The 22,184-nt window shown below is 42.4% G+C and overlaps 1 protein-coding gene across 1 annotated transcript; it reads left to right on the top strand.

Moving 5' to 3' along the window:
* The first annotated feature begins 1,517 nt into the window (after positions 1-1,517).
* Positions 1,518-10,946, top strand: slc6a1b (solute carrier family 6 member 1b). Its single transcript, XM_062459488.1, has 15 exons — positions 1,518-1,912; positions 2,900-3,295; positions 3,580-3,711; positions 3,900-4,000; positions 4,270-4,379; positions 4,497-4,629; positions 4,999-5,133; positions 5,374-5,477; positions 5,806-5,930; positions 6,110-6,222; positions 6,479-6,610; positions 7,553-7,655; positions 7,748-7,848; positions 8,108-8,275; positions 8,980-10,946. The coding sequence occupies exons 2-15, from the start codon at positions 3,058-3,060 to the stop codon at positions 9,088-9,090; spliced, it is 1,806 nt and encodes a 601-aa protein (XP_062315472.1). The 5' UTR covers positions 1,518-1,912; positions 2,900-3,057; the 3' UTR covers positions 9,091-10,946.
* The last annotated feature ends 11,238 nt before the right edge of the window (positions 10,947-22,184 follow it).

Genomic DNA, 22,184 nt, shown 5'->3' on the forward strand with positions numbered 1-22,184 from the left:
TTAGTGCTCTACTGACTCGGTGCCCATTGACTGACATTGCAGACCGTCTTTGGTATGTGTATCAACCATGTGATAAGTAACTTTGCTGGTGTTGAGTTGTCAAAAGGCTGTAACGGTAACAATAAGATCAGTGGAAGGTGCAACCTCGACACCCTCTGCAATTACAAGGGTCACTGCACAGGCCTACAGTGAGGTGTGGCACCAGCCACTGCCAAGCGTTACAGTTCTCCGTGTGTGTTGTCAGAACGTTTGACTCGCCTGATCTCCCACATTCCCCCAAGGCAAAGCAACCAGATGGCATTAGAAATGCTAAATTTCATTTTGTATCATCAGTAGGTTAGCTCACCCCTCATTGGCTCACCATCTGCCGGCATTTGAGTTTCTCAACTTGCCTTTCCTGGTTTCGCAGATCATACAGATGAACACATTTCCCATTGTCAGAGAGGTAAAGTGAGATGGCAGAAGGAAAGGGACAGGGAGAGAGAATGTGTGTTGGTCACACACACACACACAGACAGACAGACAGACAGACAGACCGAATTCCTAGTTGATCAACTGGCTAACATGTAACGTCCCTGGTCTCTGAACTAATTAACTGACTAACTGATTGACTGACTCCTCCAGTCTAGACCAACGACTTTGTAATTTTTTTTGTTTAGGAGCACAGTGCACATGAAATATTCTGCATTGTGGCTTATGTCATAATAATGGTATTATGCTAGAACTTGCCATGGATGCACAAAACGGTGTTTGTGCACGACGGGACTTACATCTGCTGTGTCTTTCTCAGGTCAGCTCAGGCTACAAGTTAAATTCTGCATTAAATGTATTCATTTAGGTTGTTTCACAATGAGCATTTCGTTTCAGCAGACAGTGTGCTAAGGATTATTAACGCAGTTTTCAATTTATCGCACATGCTAGACTCGACGACTATTGACATAATTCTTTATCGCATTTAGTCAGAAACCAGTGATAGATTGGCATCATCAGTATCTGCCACTATAGAGTTTTGGCGTTCATTAAAGCAGCCTAACTTATTTAATGGTTAGCCTATCTCCCATAACATTTTACCACTGATGTGCTACCATGACACGACATTCCTCTAAATAATTTGGATGAGTGGAGGTCACATAGGGTAACCGTTTGCATGACACTGGGTATAAACATTAAATGGACATTATACAGTATGAAGACTAAAGTGGTACGCTAGGCCTACCGACACCATTACTCCCACCCGATTGCTACTATTCAAACTACTGTCATTGTTATGCCACGCTAACATTTTGTGACAGAAGTTATCAATTTCGACAAAAACTGTGATCACTGGACAAGTACGTCGACCACGTTTGTTCAGCTTAGGTTAGTGGGGTAACTCATTATAATCGGAATGGTCACACATCACTCAAATCGTTGGGTCATATTGTATTACGTATCAACTGACTGGCGTTGCCCAGTCAGAAGAAAAAATAGCGTAATGAAAAACACAAACCATATAAAACCTTGAGACAAGAGGATGCTCCAGCCTCAAACCCGCTGCGATCTCAGTGGTGGAAATGTTGGATACGGGGAGGGTCGACTTTCAGATGACATTGACGCTATGTAGATGAGAGCGGGGATCTGTGCTCCATGTAACGTCCCTGGTCTCTGAAGTTAGACGGTGGCGCAAGGCGAAGCTGCTCCCTTTTCTGTCTTCTTTACCCCTCTCCTTCAGCACCACTCTTTTGGACAGCACCACACTAGACGTAATTTGCTCACGTTTACCTCTCAGGATAATAGTTTTGATTTCATTTTTTCAAATGGAAAAGTTTTTCTTTGGTTTGATCCTGTAGAATTTCAAGAAAACTACTTTGGGAATCCAGCAACGCACGGATATTACCACCGACAAAATACTGGCTGAAAATACAATTATTCTGTAAGTGAAGTATTTTACTTGAATTGGTGTTTAAAAAAGAGACTTTTTGATGGCACTGCACAGAACTGTGTGGAGTTGTTTTGGATAGTTGCGCCACTGTGGAGTTAAATTTGGTTGTACGTGTGCTGCGCGTAATAGGCTGCAGAAGCAGTCAAATTACAATTGAATATTTGCACCACAAAAAACAGTGTTATGTTTAAGTTGTGCTTCCACCATGAATGAAAAGCATTACATTTGTCAGTAGCCTATGTAGAAATGCATAAAAAGGCTTCGCGCGTAAATCTGGGTAGCCGCAACATTCCTTTGTTTGAGTCTTCTCTTACTCAACGGAGTTCAACAAAAGTCGATATTGCATTCCATGACTGTAGACAAAAATGTGGCTCTGTTTTCATGGTACAACTTGTAACATTATAAATGAGAAGGAGGACAAACTGTGCATACCAGAATTACGCACGTTACATTATCTTCAATGAGTTGGAGCGCTTAATTCCAGACACAGTTTTTTAACTTGTATTCGCAATGTAAAATTTGTGTGAAAAGGTTTGCATAATTTGAGCAATCCATGCCGTTTATAAGTGCTACATTAATTTACGTAATTAATTAATTAACGATAAATTGTTCTCCCTTTCTCAATGAGATTAAATACATAATGTGGGTTGGTTTTCTTGGCTGTAAATGTAAGTTAGCTTTATTTAGATGCCTTCTGTTTAGATGGATAGGACAATGGCTCCGTTTTTGAAATTCTTTAATTACCTCCCCCTTGGTGCTCTAGGGTTATTTAAGGGTTTCGAAATGAAATGCACAGTAAATGGGTCAGTGACAAAACTTAACACATTAAACTACTTGTTTATTTTCGGGGGTGATTTGATTTCCGAAAATTACATTTCCCAACCATGATTGAAGAAAACGTATAAAGTAGGCAACCTCATGTAAAATTAAGAATTCTCGTCTTCCACTACAATTAACATAATCCTCTTTCCCTTTTAGGCTGTCTATTCACTACTGGCACGCTGTCCCTACTTCTCTTGATTTGCTACCAAATCTACGGTCCAAGGACTGGGTAACGAACCGCGAAACTGCTGTCTACGTGGACTGGTGCTGAAATCTCCCGTCCACCTGTCAGGACCTTTGTAAAAAGCAGAGACATGGCGACTAATGGTACTAAAGCCTCGGATGGACACGTCCTGACTGAGGTGAATGAGGCGCCCACTACCAATGACAAACCCAAAACCCTGGTTGTTAAAGTCCAGAAGACGAAAAAGGAACTCCCCGAAAGAGAAACATGGGCTGGGAAATTTGACTTCCTTCTGTCATGTGTTGGATACGCAATTGGACTTGGAAATGTCTGGAGATTTCCTTATCTTTGTGGGAAAAACGGAGGAGGTAATCAAGAAATGTTGGCATTTGTCCGAGTTTCACGGAGGCAAAAATCACTACTCCTCAGTCAACCAATTTGTTCTGGGCGTTCAATTACGTAATCTCAAATGGTCAAGTAATTTTTTCCGTGTCGTTGTGCGTAAATGTGCGCACACGCGTTGCCGAGATGCATCGGGCGCATTATGAAAAACTAAAATGTTTTAGCCGTGGATTATATGAAATCTTATGATGTATGCAATGGCACACTTATATTCACAGATGTTTTGCCTTGATTTTCATCTTTCATCTAGGCGCCTTCTTGATCCCATACTTTTTGACCCTCATATTTGCTGGTATGCCCCTGTTTCTGCTCGAAACGGCCCTCGGTCAGTACACGTCGATTGGAGGGCTTGGGGTATGGAAACTTGCCCCAATGTTCAAAGGTAAATAATTCATATATTAGTCCCACAGTCAAAACCTGAGTTTCCCTGCAGATTGATCGTGCATAAAGGCAAAGAAAATCATTATATTTCCTTGTTCTGTTAACATGCATTTTATACATTGTTTAAGCATCCTATTTTATTGTACGTATAAATAGCTTCGTAAAATAGTATTCCTGCTATCCCTTTAGGTGTGGGCCTGGCCGCTGCAGTGCTTTCTTTCTGGCTAAACATCTATTACATTGTAATCATTGCCTGGGCCATTTACTATTTGTACAGCTCCTTTACAACTGTGAGTATGCTTTTTATCACTGTTCCACACAGACCGAGCCCCATGTGTGTGTGTGTGTGTGTGTGTGTCTGTTCATGTGGGGGAATATAGAGGGAGGGGATGGAGGGTCCATATGATAGCATAGCTTGCATGCATCTGTCACGAGTTTAAGAATAAATAAATCGAAGTGTCCTGAATGAATCTGTGTTGAGTGGCAGGATGCTAGGGAGATGGAGGGTGAGGGTCTGGCAACATGACAACAGTGAGGAGAGCTGCCTTTGTTATTTCAGGAGCTACCATGGAAATCCTGTGGCAACTCATGGAATACAGATCGGTGTTACAGCAACTACAGCATCGCAGATGCCACCAACCTGACTAGCGCAGTGGTGGAGTTTTGGGAGTAAATGCACTGTTCATTCATTTGTTTGAGTGAATCAAACGTTCTGTGGCTGTGATTTGGTGATCAGTACTGCTGGTGAACACGTGTGGTAATCAAGACCCTGTTGTTGCCTTGTAGACGTAATATGCATCAGATGACTGATGGGCTGGACAAGCCAGGTGAGATTAGAATACCTCTTGCAATAACGCTGGCCATAGCCTGGGTCCTGGTCTACTTCTGTATCTGGAAAGGTGTCGGCTGGACTGGAAAGGTAAGGATTTGTCAACGCCATTCAAGTAACAATCTGGCCCTGTTTGTGTCCCAAGAATGTATCTCTTTTTCAATTTGTTGCAGTAGGATCCTGCAAGTGGTAATCGTCCTTTTTATGTTTCCTTTCCGACACACATTTAAAAGCTACTCCAAATCATTTCAGTTCTCAAAAGAGATTATTAGAATGATCCTCCTCAACCCGCAACCCCGTCAACAATTCTATCCCATCCACCTCCGTGATAAGACGGAGGGTTACTTCTCCAGTTGCGTTTGTTTTCGATTGGTCCATTTGATTGGAATGCAGACGTTTAGTGAGTATCTTCCTCGAAGGATTGAAGAGCGCCTCTGTCTCGTCTTGTCTCTTCTGCAGGTGGTGTACTTCTCTGCCACCTACCCCTACTTCATGCTCTTCATCCTCTTCTGCCGCGGGATCACTTTACCTGGAGCCATAGATGGAATCCTCTTCTACATCACCCCTGAGTTCAGCAAGCTGAAGGAATCGGAGGTATTGCAGGATTTTTTGTAAACAAGGCGACGTGCAGGAATGATGTCACTGCTTCAATGTGTATAGGAGAAACACCCACTTGCCCTGAAACACCCGTTGACAGTCCAGCTCCGCTATGTTTACACATGCATGTGGGAGTGCCCACGTCCCTCTCAGGGGAGAAGGGTACAGCACTAGAAGACGAGTGCAGATTGCTTTCATTTGCAGCTCTTTTGAACCCCATTCATTCTGTTTTGTCAGGTGTGGTTGGATGCTGCCACTCAGATCTTCTTCTCCTACGGACTGGGCCTCGGGTCACTGATTGCACTTGGAAGTTACAATCCATTCAATAACAATGTTTACAGGTTTGTTGACATTACAGCAGCTCAATCCCACTCTATGCAAACCCCTGTACTAGCGCTCTCAGGTGACGGTGTAGGCCTGTGTGAAACAGAGATAGTAAACACATCTGTCAGCTGCCCAAAACAATCGGAGTAGATCTCTGTTTTCTCTCATTCGGAAACTGGCAGTGCTTTTTGGTGAAATGAATGGGTCAGTATTTAAGCATTGCATTGTAGCGCGGCAGTAGAATGCAAATTGACTTCCCTCCCCCCCAAAAAATGTGGGAAGACTTGATAAGGAATGGATACTGCCGTAACAATACACGGCCCCTGCTTTGTCTCTCCCCCACAGGGATTCAGTCATTGTGTGCTGCATCAACTCCTTTACCAGCATGTTCGCCGGCTTAGTCATTTTCTCTATTGTCGGCTTCATGGCAAACGTGACAAAGAGGCCTATTGCTGATGTGGCTGCGTCAGGTAATTGTAATCAGTATCAATCTCGATAAGACTGACAGTAACACTCGCACACAAAACGCTTCCATTCATGCATACATTATGTACATTATCAGCCAAGAAGGGACATGATGTGGCGCTACATAGGCACAAATCAGCGTGCGTCAGTCTTGTCCCTGAGTGTTCTGGTGTGCCCCCCTCAGGTCCAGGACTAGCCTTCTTGGCGTATCCCGAGGCAGTGACTCAGCTGCCTATCTCCCCACTATGGGCTATCTTGTTCTTCTCCATGCTCCTCATGCTTGGAATTGACAGTCAGGTGAGGGAGAAAAACACCTGCCAAGCTTCCTGTTGTATCAAAAACGTGAAATATGTCAGAGAAATGTAAATTATAGTTATTTGCCACAAATCAAACACCCACCCCTCAATCCCAAAACCAGCACTCTGTTGGAAGGCTCTATGGAACGAATACTGCCATTTCAGAGACTGTCATAGTGTTGTTCCAAATTTGAGGTGTGGGTTGTGGTAACTCCCATGCACTGATTTAGCTGTGATGGTTGCTCTTGCATTTCCAGTTCTGCACCGTGGAGGGCTTCATTACTGCCTTGGTGGACGAGTTCCCACGGGTTCTCAGGGGAAGACGAGAGCTCTTCATCGCTGGCGTCTGTTTCATCTCGTACATCATCGGCCTGTCCAACATCACACAGGTGCACAAAGACTCTTGCTTCTGCCTCTGTTGTGTTTTCAATCCCCACATTGTATCTTAATCTCTGTGATAGTGCAAAGTGACGTAGCTAGGAAAGTGCTCTGTAAAAGAACCTGCCAGGTTCACGTGAGGATAAGGGCATGCTACACTGGTGGATTGTGAAGAATTGCTTATTTGAAAGCCCCGGGTGGAATCTTCCCTCTTTCCCCTGAGATATCACTGTCCTGACAGGAACAGCCTGGCTGACATGTTTTATTATATCATTATGTCAGCCAGCCACGCCATCCCTCAACTACAATACAACGACAATTAAGGAAGTCACAGTTCAGATTTCAAGGAACCCCCTAGGATTCAGTGTGCCATTCTAGCAGATAATTACACATCAAGTTGATGACTAAGAAAATGCAGGATTCCAGTCCACAATCTTTAAATCACTTTGGCCATATCTGAATGACTCCCGAAACAGACATATACAGTATATAGGAAGATTGTTGTCATCTCTCTCGACCTTAAAATGAGGCCAGCCTTCAAAACCCCAAAGTCCTAAACTTTGGCTCGTAAAGGGCACTTCCCCCCCACTAGTGAACTGGACAGATCATCTATTCTGCTATCATACCAGTTCATAATGTCTCAAACTGTCATAAGATTCTATAGAGTCTACTGCCTGCTTACGTAGCTCCATGGTTCTGGATGATTCAACATCATCGTGAAGGGCTGGATGTCATGTCGTCAGCCCTGACGAGGTGAAATTGCGGGCCTCATTACAGCTGAGCACTGAGCATCTAGCTCTCCACATCTCACTAGGAGTCCCCTGCTGCATCACACCTTCTGGGTATAGGTCAACAACCCTCACCACTGGTGCGCTCGCCTCGCCAATTATTCCATGCGAACGATTTGATACTCCTCGTCCTCATCGCTCGTCTTCTCTCTCTCTCCCCTACAGGGTGGCCTCTACGTGTTCAAACTGTTTGACTACTACTCGGCCAGTGGAATGTGTCTGCTCTTCCTGGTGTTCTTCGAGTGTGTCTCCATTTCCTGGTTCTATGGTGAGTTTTACGAGAAGAAGAACAAAGAGGCGCGCCATATTTGGCGTGACAATGGACGACCTCTGTCACCGACACGTGTCATTGTGTGATAGGTGTGGACAAGTTCTATGACAACATCCAGGAGATGATTGGCTACAGACCCTGTCTGTGGTGGAAGGCCTGCTGGGTTGTGTTCACTCCTCTTATCGTGGCTGTAAGTTGTCCTTTTTCTCTCGTACAAATTGCGCGCGCGCACACACACGCACACACAAACACACATACAGAAACACACACGAAATGAGCTCGTCACGTCGGTCGCTGCATGCTTCTGGACTGTTTGTATTCGTCGGAGATCCATCACGGGTGGGACTTTGTCTGTTAGTTCATCTATATCAAACTGTCTGGTGTTGACTCCTAGGCTGGTTGTTGTCCGTTAGTGGTACGACTGTGTGTTCTTCATCCTTGTCTCCCAGGGAGTGTTCATCTTCAGTGCTGTCCAGATGGTTCCTCTCAAGTTGAACAACTATGTGTTCCCAAAGTGGGGCCAGGGTGTGGGCTGGTGTATGGCCTTGTCCTCAATGCTCCTCATACCCGGCTACATGGTCTACATGTTCCTCTCTCTGAAGGGCACATACAAAGAGGTACACCTCTCCACTCTCCCTCACACACAGGGGTTCAGCGGTTAGCTGAAGTCCATCGCTCTTTTGTACTCTTGACAGTACACCGTGTACTTCATATTGTGTGCGTTTCACTGTGGTTTCGGTCGACTGAGCTGGAGACATAACAGATGCGGAAGCCTGTTTAGAGCCGCTCCGTCTCCAGTCAAATGAGCAGTAATTGCTGACGGAGGCCACGGTTGGTTGTCACTGACGATGAGCAGGTGTCAGCCTTTTAACATCAGCTTATCCAGATCGCCTGATTGTAGCAATCAGTCACTTGATTAGAGTGTGCCAGCCATACTGCGCTTCGCTCTTACAAAACACTTAACAAGCCGGTGCCTGACTGCCTAGGGTCCACTGCCTTGGGTCGATGTGATTAGAATAAATTATATTTGTATTTGATACCTTAGGGTGCAGACATGAGTTCGACATGCAAGACTAGTTAAAGAGTAGACAAAAGTATATTAGAGTTATCGAGCCATGTCGAGTATGGAAGCCATGTGTAGCACCACAGCTAGCTTCTAGGTTCTTTTGGCAGTTATTTTTCAATGAAGAGGCAAACAATGAACTAATATAATCCATGAACTTTAACTTTGAAGGTTGTCATGTGCTCATTATTAAGTCTTGATGTACTGTATGTGTCCTTACCTGTGTCAGTTATCTGACTCAGATGTTTTTCATTGCAGCGTCTGCGGTCAATGATCAAACCAGTGGTATTGGTACCCAAAGCCCAAGAGAATGGGCCTGAACAGCAGACAGAAAGCGTTAACCCACCCAATGAGGAAGCTTATATCTAAACCCCATCTCAAAGGTCTACTGTCACGCAGAAAACGTAATCAAGGTTGAGCACAACCAAGGACTTCCATGTCTGAAATATAATCACCTACCTCCAGGGGAAAAATGTGACCAACCTGATTACATTGTTTTGTTTAGTTATGTTTGTAAAAAAGAGGAAGAGGAAAGACAAACTACCCAGCAATGTTCTTGTGATAGTTTGTATTTCATATGCAAAAATGTTAGTCTTTCTAAAATGTGACCTAGAATTACTGTAATTTGAAATATAATTTAAAATTTGAAGGCCCAATGTGATTCAACAGTATTGTGCTAATTTCAGATATTTACAAGTAATTAATCCATTAAAATACTATTATTGTACAAAGAAAAATATAGATTAAATTCAGTTTGTTTGTATTTTTAAGAAATACAAATAAGTGAATGCAATGTTGTAGGCGAATAAATGCAATAAGAAAATTGCATAATGGGAACGAAGTATTGACCAATTATAAGCAATGACCACATGGGAATGTGCAAAGGGCCAAATCACCTTCTACATGACATCCCTCAGCCAGACTATCACACTATTTCCATGATCCTGCAGTTTGCCACTAAAGTTTACCACAGCCCTGGGGCGACCTTTGAAAGCACAAAGCCAGTATGAATTTCAAATCATCAAACCCTTTCATGACATTGAGTACTTTACAAAAACAGATTAACCTATAGCGAGAGACTGTTACAATTGTATCTTTGTTTTCTAAAGAACAACAAGTTTGTATGTGTCTGAAACTTTTTTTAGAATCATTTTTAGGATGTTTTCTATGTAAGAGTGAAAAGGACCAAAATCATACTCATGTAAAAGGATTTAATGGAGAACACGTAACACTTATATTTTAAACTATTGGAAATGACGCATCCCAGTTGTCACTGCAAGAAATAGGGTACAAGTTTCATCCTCAAAACAACATGTGAGCAGTGACAATGGACACCCCATGGTGACACACCTGCTGAATCAGTTGACCTATATTAGCATCCCACTCCTCAGGAACTATGGTGGAAGTGACCAAATTCTCTGCTGAAACTACACTGAGATAAGAGCTGTGAAGACCTTCAACCAATAATCAGTCCTCTAAGTAGAAGCCATAGTGTGTTTTCATGATGTGCAGGTTCCAATGGCAGCCTATGAGAGAGAAACTTTTAATAGACCCAAAAATCTGTTCTACACTGAAAGGGTCAATGCCACTGACAGTATTCCTTCGTTTTTTTTTATTTGATAAAGGAAAAGTATTATTAAGTATGTAGTACTGTATACAGATGGATTGATAAATATTGGCCAATGATCTATTTCTTTAAGGATAATGCTAGTTTGCTATGGCAGCTACATGTGACAGGGAACTGGTCAAATTAGTTCTATTACACTGCAAAGATATGACTAAAATGTGCAATGAATAACGGTTCCATGAATTTTGTATAAAGTTACCATACTGCAGTTTTCTCTCTTCAATGATGTTGTAAAACTGTACTGTGTAATAAATGTAACTGTGAATGTCTGTATGACCTGACGTTTTTGTCTTAATGTTGATAAATCTGATATTATTTGCTGTTTTCTGCAATAATATGATTATCTCAGAAACTAAAGCACATATCTTTCAGAAATGTGAAATGCTACTTACAATAACAATAATAGAGTAATAATACAATAATAGATTCACTGTCTAGTTAAAGAAAATTGTTTTGTATATTTCTAACTGTTTCATGGGCCTAATGTAAAATATTCTATGTAAAAAATATAATAAATGTCTTTAGATGGTGTTATATGAAAAGCATGATTGCCATATATGTTATCTGCAAAAGTAAATAAAGAACTATAGATTATAATGTCTGCTGTTTTGTAGTGTCTAAGACAAGTGTAATTCATTGTATTTCACAATGAAGGGGATTGATGCCAAATAATCCTTTTAATTTGAACATTTTATGTGTATGGAAAGCACCATTTTCTTTTCAACACGTTACCACGATGCATACCTAAATACATAAGTTGACACACACCTACGGTGCTGTGAACTAATGCACAGTCTACACAATAATCTGAACTAGTGCACAGCCTACACAATAAAGTGAACCAATCAATGATATTGCATGGAGGTTCTGTAGATTATTCAATCGAATATTGAAAAAAGTAGTTTGCCATGGTATAGCTGCTTGGAAACATCCAGGATTCAACCTCTCTGTTTAGGCCCATCCCTTTTATGTTCTCAACTGTCTACCACTGACCACCACCCTATTGTGCAGGAGCTCAAGCCTATTATAGTAAATCTTCAAAGGGGGCTTCCCAGGGTAAAGGAGATAAATTGGCAACGCTTTTATGAACTAAACGCCACAGAAAAGGTTGCATGGCTCCCAGTCACTAGAACGCACATCTCAAATGTCAGTTATGCAGTGGTACTTATCAACGTACGTTATGGCTAAGAAATCCCCCACCCCCCCTTCCCCCTTCCCCCGTGATGGTAGCTTTGAAATGATGCGCTGATGGGGTAGGAGACATGCAAAGCCGGGGTGATGATGCAGCCCCCCCTGCCCCTCTCAGCAGTCATCAGTGTAGTGGCAGTGACAGCTCCAGTGTAGCAGAGGTAGCTGCCTGCTCCGGGGGCTCGCACACTGTGTAATTGTAAATCTGTTTCCCTGCTAGCTTGGCCGAGCGGCCAACAGTAGCACGCACGTTCTCCTACTGCATAACAATTTTCGGAGGGAGACTCGGACATGTGCAGGGAAAATATACCTAAGATATATAATATACCTCCTCTTGAAGTCCAGGATCGAAGCGCATGAGTTGGATTATCTGTGTTTATTGATTTGTTGAACCTTCACTGTTATCTTACCCACAGCCTCTCTTGTTAGTTTGGATTGGTGAATGCACATTTGAACACGGTTTGGCTGTGCATGCATCTTCTCCAGTCTGACCCATGGTGAATATTCATTGACTGTTTGTTCAACGGAGCATAATGGCTGTTTGCAGGTCAAATCCACATCCGTTTTGTCAGAGCAGAGGTAGTCTGTCCTCTGCCCAGGGGAGAGATCACTATCAGTTTTCCCCAAACAGGCAGGTTGAAAGAGAGGCAAATACCCTTATCAAAGGCAGACATGACGGGATTAGAGGTTTTGTTGTCTAACAAAGCTTCGTAATGAACAGTTTTAATTGCCTGTACTGCCGACACTGCCAAAACACACAGAATGGATATTTCACGGGTACAGAGACACTGCTGCTGCCACAATCAGCCATTTGGTAGGAATTGTATGTTCATCCACTGTGTTAGTGTCACAACTTCAATGGACCACAAGGATCATAGAGCTGAGATTGCGATGTAAGGATGTATTAGGTTAATACAGGTATGATGAACACAATATTTATCCCAAGCTGTATTTCCTAATATCTCTCATTGCCAGTATTGTTGTTTTGTTTTGAAACCAGTGTTTCGTGTCTCTGTAAATGTTCCCCTGTGTATTTTTCTCCAGATGACTCATTTCAATATGCATTAGGAAAATTGAAAGTGATGGGCACCAGAGGATTCTACCAGGCAGACATGTGTTTCAGTTTCAGTATTAAAGCTATAGGTTAATGACACATATGTTGCTTCTCTGTAGGCAGATAATTGCTTCAAGACCCAATAATGATTCCGGTGCTCACAGCCAATCAGAATAGCCGGTGTTCCTGCGTTCCTGGTGGCAAGTTGTCTTTCATGTACATTGTTTTCATGTCACCTAGTGGGGAAAGGCATCAGGGTAAATTGACTGGAATAATGTGTTACTCTACCCCATCCCTTTTTTCAGGTTAGTTGGGCTGATATACATTAATGAGTGCTAAGGTGGATGATTAGAAAGTGGATGTGATGCAAGAACCAGTCCTGAACTATTCGTTTGAGATATTTCAAGACATGATTACAGGAGAGGATGTTCTCTCCCAGTCACAAATCTAATGATGCAAAATTGATGCGAATAAGAACCCTTGTTATTCAAGTTTCACAGAGCTCAAGTGCAACCGTTTCCTCAAGACAAAAGGGCATTGGGTATTTGTGGCAAAGATAATAGCAGTCATAAGAATGTGATGAAGTATAATAATGGGATTAACCCATGAAACATATAGAGCCACTTGTCTGGTAGGGTGGTGTGAAACATGCGTTTTTTCTGGAACCTATTTCCCTTTGATAGATGAAGACAAGGGAGCCTTCTATATCAGCCAGGGACCGTGACTTCCAGCTGGAAGTGTCTCCTTTCTCTCATGGCAGGAAGAATAAGGAGCCCCAAGCAGCGCTCAGCCCTTGCCCCGCCTCGCTTCTCCTCTCCTGTCCTCTCCTCGACTGCCTCCCTACACGGTCGAGTGAGTGATTGCCATGCCAGGATCCCAGCCATTCAGCCAGCTCCCAGACTCCCAGGGCTTTTGCCATGCCACATTTATCACCAAATGTACCAGGAGTGCAGGGGGCATCTCAATACTCTAAAGCAGCTTGTTTCTTCTTTTTTTCTTCGTGTATACGGAACCAGAGACACATGAAGGGAGAGCAGGCTAAAGAATACCAGTGACAATTTCCATTCCATCCTTCTGTTTCACCATCGCTATTATGGATGAGGCCACTTCCTTTCAAAGTGATTATCACAGGAAGAGGAATTGTACATATCTAGTCAGTGTTTACAGACGTTAGACCCATCTGAAAGGATGAGGTGTAGGTTTACTATGGAGAGAAGACAACTGACATGTATGCAGCTTGTCTATTCCTCACACTAATTAACCAGTTTATTTGTCAAACCCACAACCCCTCACTGTCTGCCTTGTGATTATGTGGAATGCTACAGTTGATCTCTTCAGATCAAAATATTTTGTGTTGAAACAGGCCCTATAGACCTACTATACAACATAAGGTAGAGCACTCATTGCACATTTCCCCCTCAACATGAAACATTTTGTTCATTTCCTAATGAGAAATAAAGAAGTTTGGGGATATGTTAGGAACTAAAAGTATAGATTTTCGTTAAATAATTGTGTAAGAAGTACAGTGCAAAGTAGGCACCAATATAAATATTCAAGTACAGTTCCCCCCAAAATACAAAAATTAAGTGTTTCTACTTTGTTAATTTACACCACTGGCTATAAGAACATAAATAACAAGGCTTTTGACCAGGGGTTAATGGTGACCTTCTGTGTTAAAGAGACAAGCTCTTAATGATGCTAATTTAATTACTGTTAGTTACTACACTCCAATTCCCATGCTAAGTTAGTGAAACTTGCTTGGCAAATATGGCATGCAGCAAAGGTTCAAACAGTGCTTGATGAAGACTGACCTGTTTCTCACTGAATCAATAATCTTGTGACAAAACTTCGAAGGGACATCACACTCACAGTGGAAGAAGATGCATGTGCATTTCTGTGATATGTCATGTCACATCCCACCACAGGCATTATTGCAGGAGCCGGTTACGATATGACATAACAAGTGATTCACGAGTGTTTACTCTAGCCAAAGGTTAGACAACTGCTCTTGGCATGACAAAAGAGAACAGCATTAATAGACTGTAATACTCCCATTTTTAAGTTGCTGTGACTTTCCACACCGTTAATTCCACAGTAAAACATTCAGCCACCAAAGTAGAAGTGTGCACATGGCACATACTATTTCTACAGCACACAGTACTGCCTAAATGCCTAAAATCTAAATGTATTTTTTAGGTGTGTTGGCATTAAGTAATATTGTACTCATTGGGGGGTCAGATGGCTGAGCGGTTAGGGAATCGGGCTATTAATCAGAAGGTTGCCGGTTCGATTCCGTGAGCAAGGAACGTCACCCTACTTGCCTCGGGGGGAATGTCCCTGTACTTACTGTAAGTTGCTCTGGATAAGAGCGTCTGCTAAATGACTACAGTTAAATGTAGGACAACCTGACTGAAACACACTGCTAAACCTCAGAGGATTTAATGAATTTACCCATACAAAAAAAACTTCTCTCAAAATCTCTCTGAAGGCTGATACATCACAACTGGGTTCAAACGATGAGTTTGACCCACCACAACCATTTATGCTGCCAGTGTTCCCACAGCTTATTGCTGAAGATGCTTGCGGCCATCAGAGCTAATCCCCAGCCTTTATCAGGCCCAACAGCCTGGCTACTGGCCATAGAGACAGAGATACTGTGGGATTGGAGAGCGTCACACCTGCCTGCCCTGATGAGACAGGAGATTGGCATTCTGCCAGTGACAGGCCAGTCAGACAGCTGGTATTAGGTGTGACACAGAGCCTACAAAGCCATAAACCTTAGTTATACACGGAAGTGACAGAGCAACGGTACGAATTTTGAAGCAAACATCGAATAAATAACATTTGGAAACATTCAAACAATAGAAGAAAGTCGGAGTTCGAGGAAGCAGTGGGAACGTGGGAAGCTGTATGAACATGAACTACATCCTGTGTTTCATGCGGGAAATGGGTAGCTCAGACAGGCGCAGCTGAAGGAGGAAGGCAGGTGATGTGTGTGTGCCCGAGGAAGGACTATGATGTCATGCCTGTCTGCCCTGAGCTGTCACACACTGTTCACTGGTGGAAAGAGTCTCCTTCCTAATTACTGAATTGATAAGCCAGGAAGATAGCCAACAATGCTGTAGGGGTACACAGTGCATGTTGTAGGACACACATTCTGTAACCTGTCAAATAAAATATGAATGGCTATTTACCCAACAACACATCCATTTTATCCGTTTTTTTGTGAAGATCCTGTATTTGAGACATCTTTAAAGGCTGAACATTGGAATTTTGTGCTGAAATCTCTCAGATCTGGCAGTTCAGTGTGTCATATACAGTCAAATGGGAAACAGCTTATCAGTGCTACTGTGCCAAGCAATGCTGATGAAACCACATACATTGGTGAATGCACAAATACATGCTTCCCTTTGAACATAGATGAACTACAGTAAATAGGGCTGAGCAGTCCCTGTGCTCGAAACAGCAGCCATACCTGCACGAGAGCGAACAGAGAGCCCAGCCCCCTGTCTCTGCCACTAACCTAAACTACCAGAGCAGAATGTGCAATTGTCTTTCATGCTTCCATTTGAGCGTAGCTGCGGGGGAACGCTGAGATAAATCGGATGTAATTAGACTGCTGGCATGCGAGGCAGTTTCGTATTCAACATGGTGTAGAACGCTGACAAGACGAGGGCGTTTGTCTCCTACGGTTACCTCAAGTCCAAGACAGATGTTCATCAGGAGCAGACATGCATTTCATACTGAAAGGGAATTTTGCCCCCCATACTGTAGTTGTTGGAGAAGAACAATTGCATAATGATAGATAGTGCTGGATTTCTAATTGAAGCTAGTTCAAAGGCAGCTTTCCTAATTGTCAGACAGCACACAAATGTGATTGCTGATTAAGAGACAATCGCTTAGCAATTTGCTGTGCTATTAGTCACACTGGCAACATTAAGCAGATCATTTATTAAAGATGACTGGACATGATCCATTTTTAAGAACAAATATTGTGGCCAATGTCTTCCCATCGTGCAATGCTACTCTTGAAGACAAGAGAACACGGCTATCTTGATGTAATTTTATTCTACAATAATCCAACACACTTATTGCGATTTGCAATTCCATCCATGATGTGCTTTGAAAAGGTTCAGCTTTAAGCTTGCTCACAATAGTTAACCCCTGGTATTATTCTTATGACCTACTTACTGTGCTACACTGTTTCTCCAGCTCTGTGGATGCTCTGTGTACCATGGAAAACACATTTACACAATCAAAGATTTACGTATGCAAAAGATACAGTATATGTGCTTTACTATGCCTTTGTTGAGGGTGTGTGGTCCCTTTCGACTTCCCCCCTTGGCTCCTCTGTGGTGAAGATGGACTACTGATTGAAAAAAATATTAAATAAAATGTCAGTGAATGAGGATGCAGCAGGACCCAGGAGTGAGGTGACACATTGGAACAACAGTCTACTAGTTTGCACATTTATGTTCAGTCATCACCCCATCCACCGAAAGGAGGCACATGCTTATCTTAACAAGTGTGCCGCATTCAAACCAGTAACAGTCCTCTGCCTCTCCTTTCTCATGGTAAACTCTGTCTGTTTAGTGGAAATTAGAGAAAACAGTGACTCATGCTTGAGTGTTGGGTGGAAGCTGTTCTGACTGTTAATTAAAGGGGATGAATTAAGATCAAGTCTGGCTGCTTCTCCATTTGAATGACTGGAAGGCTTGGGAAGGTGTCTTTTAAAACTACATGTGACAACAAAGATTGGCTGCACTACCCCTCCTTTTCCCCTCCAATTCAAATGACAAATATTTGTTTCTTGAACATTGAACACAGGAAACGTTTACTGACGAGTGTATTTCAACTAGTTTTTATGTAATATCACCAAGGCAATTCTCACAATATACTGTATTCATTCAATATGAGTTAGTTGCATATTAGATCTCCCAAAACAAGGTTAGATGGAATCAATCTACTATAATGTAAACCTTCAATACATTCTACTTATACCCTTTGTGACTGATGTTGAACACTAACAGCTGCTAATAAAACAGACTGTCCTACAATGCATGTGAACATTTCAGCAAAATTCACTTGACCCTTAAACATGGTCTTCCGTTGGGTATATGGTTGGTTAGAGCACAACTTCAGTGTAAAATCAGTGGATGTTCTTACAGTAGCTTTTTTTTGTGAAGCCTTTTGAACATGATTGGCCAAAATGTCACAGCAAAGTTTCCACGAATTGAACCCATCAGGGTTGCACGCTTGAAGTTGCAGGTTACTATTTCTTTGCCCAAAGTTTTGTTAACCTTGATTAGTTCTTTCTTTCTGGGTAAGGTAAGAGTGCAGCCCAGCAGGTGACTGAATGCTCAGCTCCTGGGCAAAGCTGAAGAAGTGGCCTATTCTCACAGCCATTAGCAGGGCACCTGATTGCTGAGAATGCAGCCTCTTTACACAGGGTTCAGCACTGTAGGTGTGAGTGCAGCTATTTCATGGTGTATGCACTGTTTAAACGTTTAGGATAAGCTCTGTACAGACGATTAGTAGTGTACGAATGTTTCTCAGTCTTAGTTTAGTAGTTTAGTCGTGTGTGTAACTGAAATGTGCAGCCAAGACACTTGGAAAAGATCCTAAAGTCCACTGCACGTCTCATGAACCACTGAAATGAAGTAGAAACCTTTCTGGGCTCACTGTGGTGTTTCAGGTCGTGAAACTCAAAGTTGCATGTTTGTTGCAGCTAGTCTGTCTTAGCATCTACAGACCCTATCTGGGGGAGTTAGCCAAATAATGTGAAGACATTATATCCTCTAATGACATCATTAATCATACAAACAGTGGGGTTGACAAACTCTTCAAGAGACAAGCCATTTTTCTATCTCCATCCACAAACCCTTCCTTGCAGTAAGCCTCTATTCCATGATATCTACAGGCAGTCTTCTTAGACAATAGAGCACAATTATCTGCTGTGTGGCACTGACAAATGTAGCTTTTACAGGGCAGGAAACCATATGTTCTCACATTAGGAGTTAAAAACCTCCTATTTATCTCAGCCTCACAGAGAATAGGGCTTTAGGCAATAAAGTAATTTGCAAGATGTTCCATGAAATTCAAACAGAGAAATCGAAACTGTCCTTTCACATTTCAAACTTTCAAAAGTAGCATTTGTGCTTGTGTACCTTTGCATGCAGAGTAAGACATTTAATTTACGTCCAAAGAAACAAACGTGTCCAACAAAATCATAAATTATCAGCAAAACAAAACAAATACAGACATCAAACAGTCCATGACCCCTGTTAGGTCAGGTCTCCTAAAACCTCATGTGTGGGGTCGGCTGGACCTTCGGAGAAAAGAGAGGGGGGAGGGAGGATAATGTAAACAATGTCTCATAAATAAAGTAATTTTGTTGAAGCACAATCATCTGTATCATCATGGGTCATGAGAAAAGGTCACGCACAGCCATTCTGGTGGTCAGCTGCCATCAGGCCTGCATGGTGGCATGAGTTATGGTGTCCCTTCATGTGCTTGCGCCTAACAGAGCTGTCTGCCATCGACTGAATGTATGGCTCTGTAGAACAATCAGCTATTGGTGAATAAAGCTACAATGTCCCAAGTGAGCTATAAACACATATCCTATGAATACATGAGAATAAATAACAATCAACGTTTCCACTGATGCTGTATTGACAAACATCTCTCTGAATAATGCTTCCTAAATGTCTTCCAAACTATCCTTTATTACAGATTTTGTTCTTAATTTTAAAGTATTTGTCTGTTTTCTATAACCCATAAATATTTGTATTCCACATTAAAATGTTGGTAGTTTCTTGCGCATTTAAGATAAAGCTACATTTTCCCTTTTCCTTTTGACAGAATCAAAGGTTTGTGTATTCACAAATATGTGTTTTATGTCATGTTGCACTCTTGAGAAAATATTTGTTGGCACGAAGGCCTTAATGTGACTAAGGTCTCCTTTTAAATGGTGCCCTGCCATACAGAAAATGCATATTGCAAGTACAGGACACACAGTATTACAGTATAAAAACGTAATACTCCAGAGCCCAAGAAACAGACACAAAGGAAGGACTGACAACATTAAAAACAAGTACCCCAATAGCATGTCCCATAACATACATTATTAGGGATGCAGCTGACTGTGATGCTTCAGTAGACCACAATGGCAGACGTGTTAGAGTTGCTGGTACATGCTCAGACTAATACTATCGCTCCTCCATCCAGACAGCTCCACAGCAGTTCTTTCACTGCTGTGTGACGTTGGTTCCCAGCAGTGGTCCGCAACATTGGCCTCATCAATTGTTGCCATAATGGGGGGTCAAGGTGATAATAACTGAGCTATTGGGGGTCACAAACTGTGTCTGAACGGAGGAGGCTCGCTCCCCTATTTGAGCCGCTCTTTAAGGGTCTATAGATTTTCTGAGTCCCTCTGATTGTAGATAATTACCTCTGTAAGGTGAGGGGGGGCAGCCCCCCCACCCGCTGGGCCTCAGGCCACGCATCCTCCCCTCATGCCCACAGCAGACACACACATGGGGAGTGCAGCTGTGTCAGACATGCACCACAGTATCGCTGAAGTGGAATGTAGACAAACGTGTGGTCCATAGGTTACCATCATGAAATAGAGCCTGTGTTCCCAGATTACCTGTTTAGCTAACTTTCTGAAGACATCATTCTGACAGGGGTGTGTTTTCTGTACTGAATGGCATCAACGTCATCAAACCCGAGGTTTTACCAACAGCCTCTCACTGTCAAACACATCAACCATAGGTCTATTTGCAAGGAAGGCTGGCTGATGTCATATTCTTACACAGGTTTTCCAAAGAGAAATCTCTTATATAATCTTAGCCACTATGCTACAGTTTGTAAGACTCTGTCCAGATTTCTCTGTGACAAGATAATGCAAGACATGCTCTAGGCAAAGATGTTTTAAAAGAAGTGCAGATAGCATTCAGTTTTTAGCATTTAGTACATTTTATAGTACACTGGGCACAATGCTCGAGGAATTAATCCATGGCCCTTTATAAAGTTAAAGAATGCCTTTAGTGTTGCTGGGAGAAAGGACACTGCCTGTGAGAAGCAGAAACTGGTGATCCATGATGCCTTTATGCTAAACTACATCACTTCTCCAGTCAGTTTTTGATGAAAGACAAATAGTGCATTCCATGAATTTACCGAAGCCTCCATACAAGAATCATTAGGATCTCAGCGGGTATTCATAGGCTGCATAGTTTCTTAGTGAATGCTACAAATGACATCCATGAGAAAATACACATATTAAGAATATATAGAAAATCCATGTTTATACTACTCTTTCTGTGTAGTAATAACCAATGCAATATGGCACACTTACAGCCTCAAGAGGAAAGGAACATCCTTCACAAAACCTTGAGTTAAGTTTGTTGTGACACTTTTAATGACTCACAGTACACTTTAATGCTTCTGTAAGCCCCCCACTCTAACTGACCGAATAGTGCAGAAATTAGCTAAGAAGATATTGGTATTTTGCTAAGCTCTTCTCCCCCCTCCCCCATTCCGCCCCACTGCCCCCCCCCCCCCCCATTTTAAATCCAATGAGCTGTGCTTTCTTGCCTCTGGGCTGCCCATGTCTACTACTGTAGCTCTCTCTCTCTCTCTATACCCAAACCAAAGCACCCAATCCCAGACTATTTTTACTACAAAGAGCACAAACCCTCAAACGTGAATGCCACTGATGGCGTGGCTCGTCCTAAACCTGCCAGCACGGCTCCTAATTTGACCATTTTAGACGCACAGTGACTGAAAACAGAAAGTAGACGCTCAGGGCAGAAACCATTTTCATGTGGCTCAGACAAAGAGATGTCTTCCAAAATAGCACCACGAGGAAGGTACTTCTCCAGACTGAGAACCCCATCTCCACTGGAGCTGTTAGATCTGAAGCCTTGATCACAATCAGGGCACAGACAAAGAGCTTCTTGAGTGCTCCCAGTGTGAATACAGATTTTACTCATCCCAAAGAGTGCTTCATCACGTGTCTTTGCCCGGGATACTGTATTTCATGTTAAAGTGCAAAAGGGTTTTCTCACACAAACATGCATTTACCCCATGACTGTTGAATGAACTTACTTAATTAAACATGTTTAGATAGCAAGTTACCTAGTTTAATCCACCAAAACCATTTAGGTTAGATGGTATATCAAACGTCCAACTGTGTGGGGGTTCTTGAACATTTGAAGGAATCGGATCCGTTTCTTTGTAGTAGAGTCTGGAGTGTTGCTTCATCACAGTAAAGAGGAGGCTTCCTAAACGGACTGGGGGATTTGGAGTTCAATAGACTTCTGTGCCAAGAAAATCATCTTCATCCTGGGGCTTGTTGAAGATGGCAAAGCCTCTAGATCCTTAGATGACCTACATGATGATTATCAAGGTCTGTTAGAAATATACTTTTTTTTAATTGTACTGTAAATGCAGAAACAAGCATGCTGATACTGCACATGGTCAAAACAGTCTTGTAGTTGTATGGCGAACAATCATGATGAACAAACGTTGAATTCATAATGAGTTCTCATTTTGCCAAAGGACAGAGCCATGGAGGAGCCTCAAAATATGTGC

Source organism: Osmerus eperlanus, chromosome 1, assembly GCF_963692335.1.
Source record: "Osmerus eperlanus chromosome 1, fOsmEpe2.1, whole genome shotgun sequence".
In the NCBI taxonomy this organism is placed as follows: Eukaryota; Metazoa; Chordata; class Actinopteri; order Osmeriformes; family Osmeridae; genus Osmerus; species Osmerus eperlanus.